A 1,253-nucleotide genomic window follows, 5' to 3' on the forward strand; every position below is an offset into this window, starting at 1 on the left:
GCCTTGGACAGGGTGGGCCTGTACCACCAAGTGAGCAACAAGACCAGAGGCATCAGCCAGCTGGGCCCCTACAGCTTGGACAAGGACAGCCTCTACGTCAACGGTGACCCACGCTGCTCTCTCTGCCCCCTCTGCTCTCCCCCACCAGCCCTCCCCCAGTGCTGCCCCTTGCCCAGCTGCACCTTCTGACCCTCTGTCTGTCTCTCTTTTCCCAGGCTACAACGAACAGCCAGTCCTGCCCAGTGAGTACCTTGCAAGAGTGGGCTGGGAGCAACAGGCAGCAACTGCCTTGTGGGCATCCTCTTTTGGCAGGAAGTCTGGGGCTGGAGCTTCAGATCATGGGGAGAGGAAGGGAGCATGAAAGCCTTTTGAAATGAGAGCACGGCTGGCACGAGACCTCTGCTCTTCTCCAGCCAAAGCATTGAAACCCTGGCTCTTACCCTTTGTCACTCCCCATCTGTGCTTCTTCCAGCTCCCACCCACCCACCACCGACAGCTGCTGCCCTCGAGCGTTTCACCATCAACTTCACCATCACCAACCTGCCCTACAATTCTGACTTGGAGAATCCAGACTCAGCAAGGTTCAAGTCTGCACAGCGTGTTATGAACATGTTGGTGAGTGGACCATCACTGGGACATTGCTTTGCCCCCTCTCTCCTAATAAGTTTTGGGGGGGTGTCAGGAGCTCTCCTGGGCTCAACCGTGAAACCTCTCCCCTTGGCAGCTCGACCGCCTGCTGAAGGACACCAGCATTGGCCCCGATTTCCAGAGATGTGAAACAACAGCCTTCAGGTATGAGTTGCACCTCCCAGTTTCCCTTTGAAAGTCCTTGCTCAGCTGAAAGGGTCCATTATTGTTGTACTGAGCTGATGCTCAGCCTCTGGAGGCAGGAGCTCCATATTGGTGCCTCCCTGTCTCTGAGGTTCCTATCTGTTCCAACACTCTTCACTCTACATACTGATACTTTAGCCCTAAGATGACTCTAAAGTCCTGCCTGGAAGGGCCACGAAGGCCCAAGGCCAGACGAGAGAGGAAAACATGCAGAGGACACGGGCTCACTGACTTCCCTGTGCTTTGCAGGCCTGGCAGCCAGAGGGACGAGACCCGGGTGGACGCCGTGTGCACCTACAGGAAGGAGCCCTCGGCTGCAGCCTTGGACAGGGTGGGCCTGTACCACCAAGTGAGCAACAAGACCAGAGGCATCAGCCAGCTGGGCCCCTACAGCTTGGACAAGGACAGCCTCTACGTCAACG

General features: G+C 56.8%; 1 protein-coding gene across 1 annotated transcript in view; it reads left to right on the forward strand.

The window, feature by feature from the left end:
* Positions 1-609: 609 nt before the first annotated feature.
* The window catches only part of LOC114073070 (mucin-16-like), a gene marked incomplete at its 3' end in the record, with an annotated part of 7,764 nt that continues 7,120 nt past the window's right edge, over positions 610-1,253 (forward strand). The window contains exons 1-3 of the mRNA XM_027910862.1: positions 610-615; positions 725-792; positions 1,081-1,180. Of these exons, the coding sequence (XP_027766663.1) occupies positions 610-615; positions 725-792; positions 1,081-1,180 (174 nt within the window). The remainder of the gene's footprint in view (positions 616-724; positions 793-1,080; positions 1,181-1,253) is intronic.

This window comes from Empidonax traillii, unplaced genomic scaffold, assembly GCF_003031625.1.
Source record: "Empidonax traillii isolate 1590-97213 ecotype Southwest subspecies unplaced genomic scaffold, ASM303162v1 scaffold5198:size8776, whole genome shotgun sequence".
Lineage (NCBI taxonomy): Eukaryota > Metazoa > Chordata > Aves > Passeriformes > Tyrannidae > Empidonax > Empidonax traillii.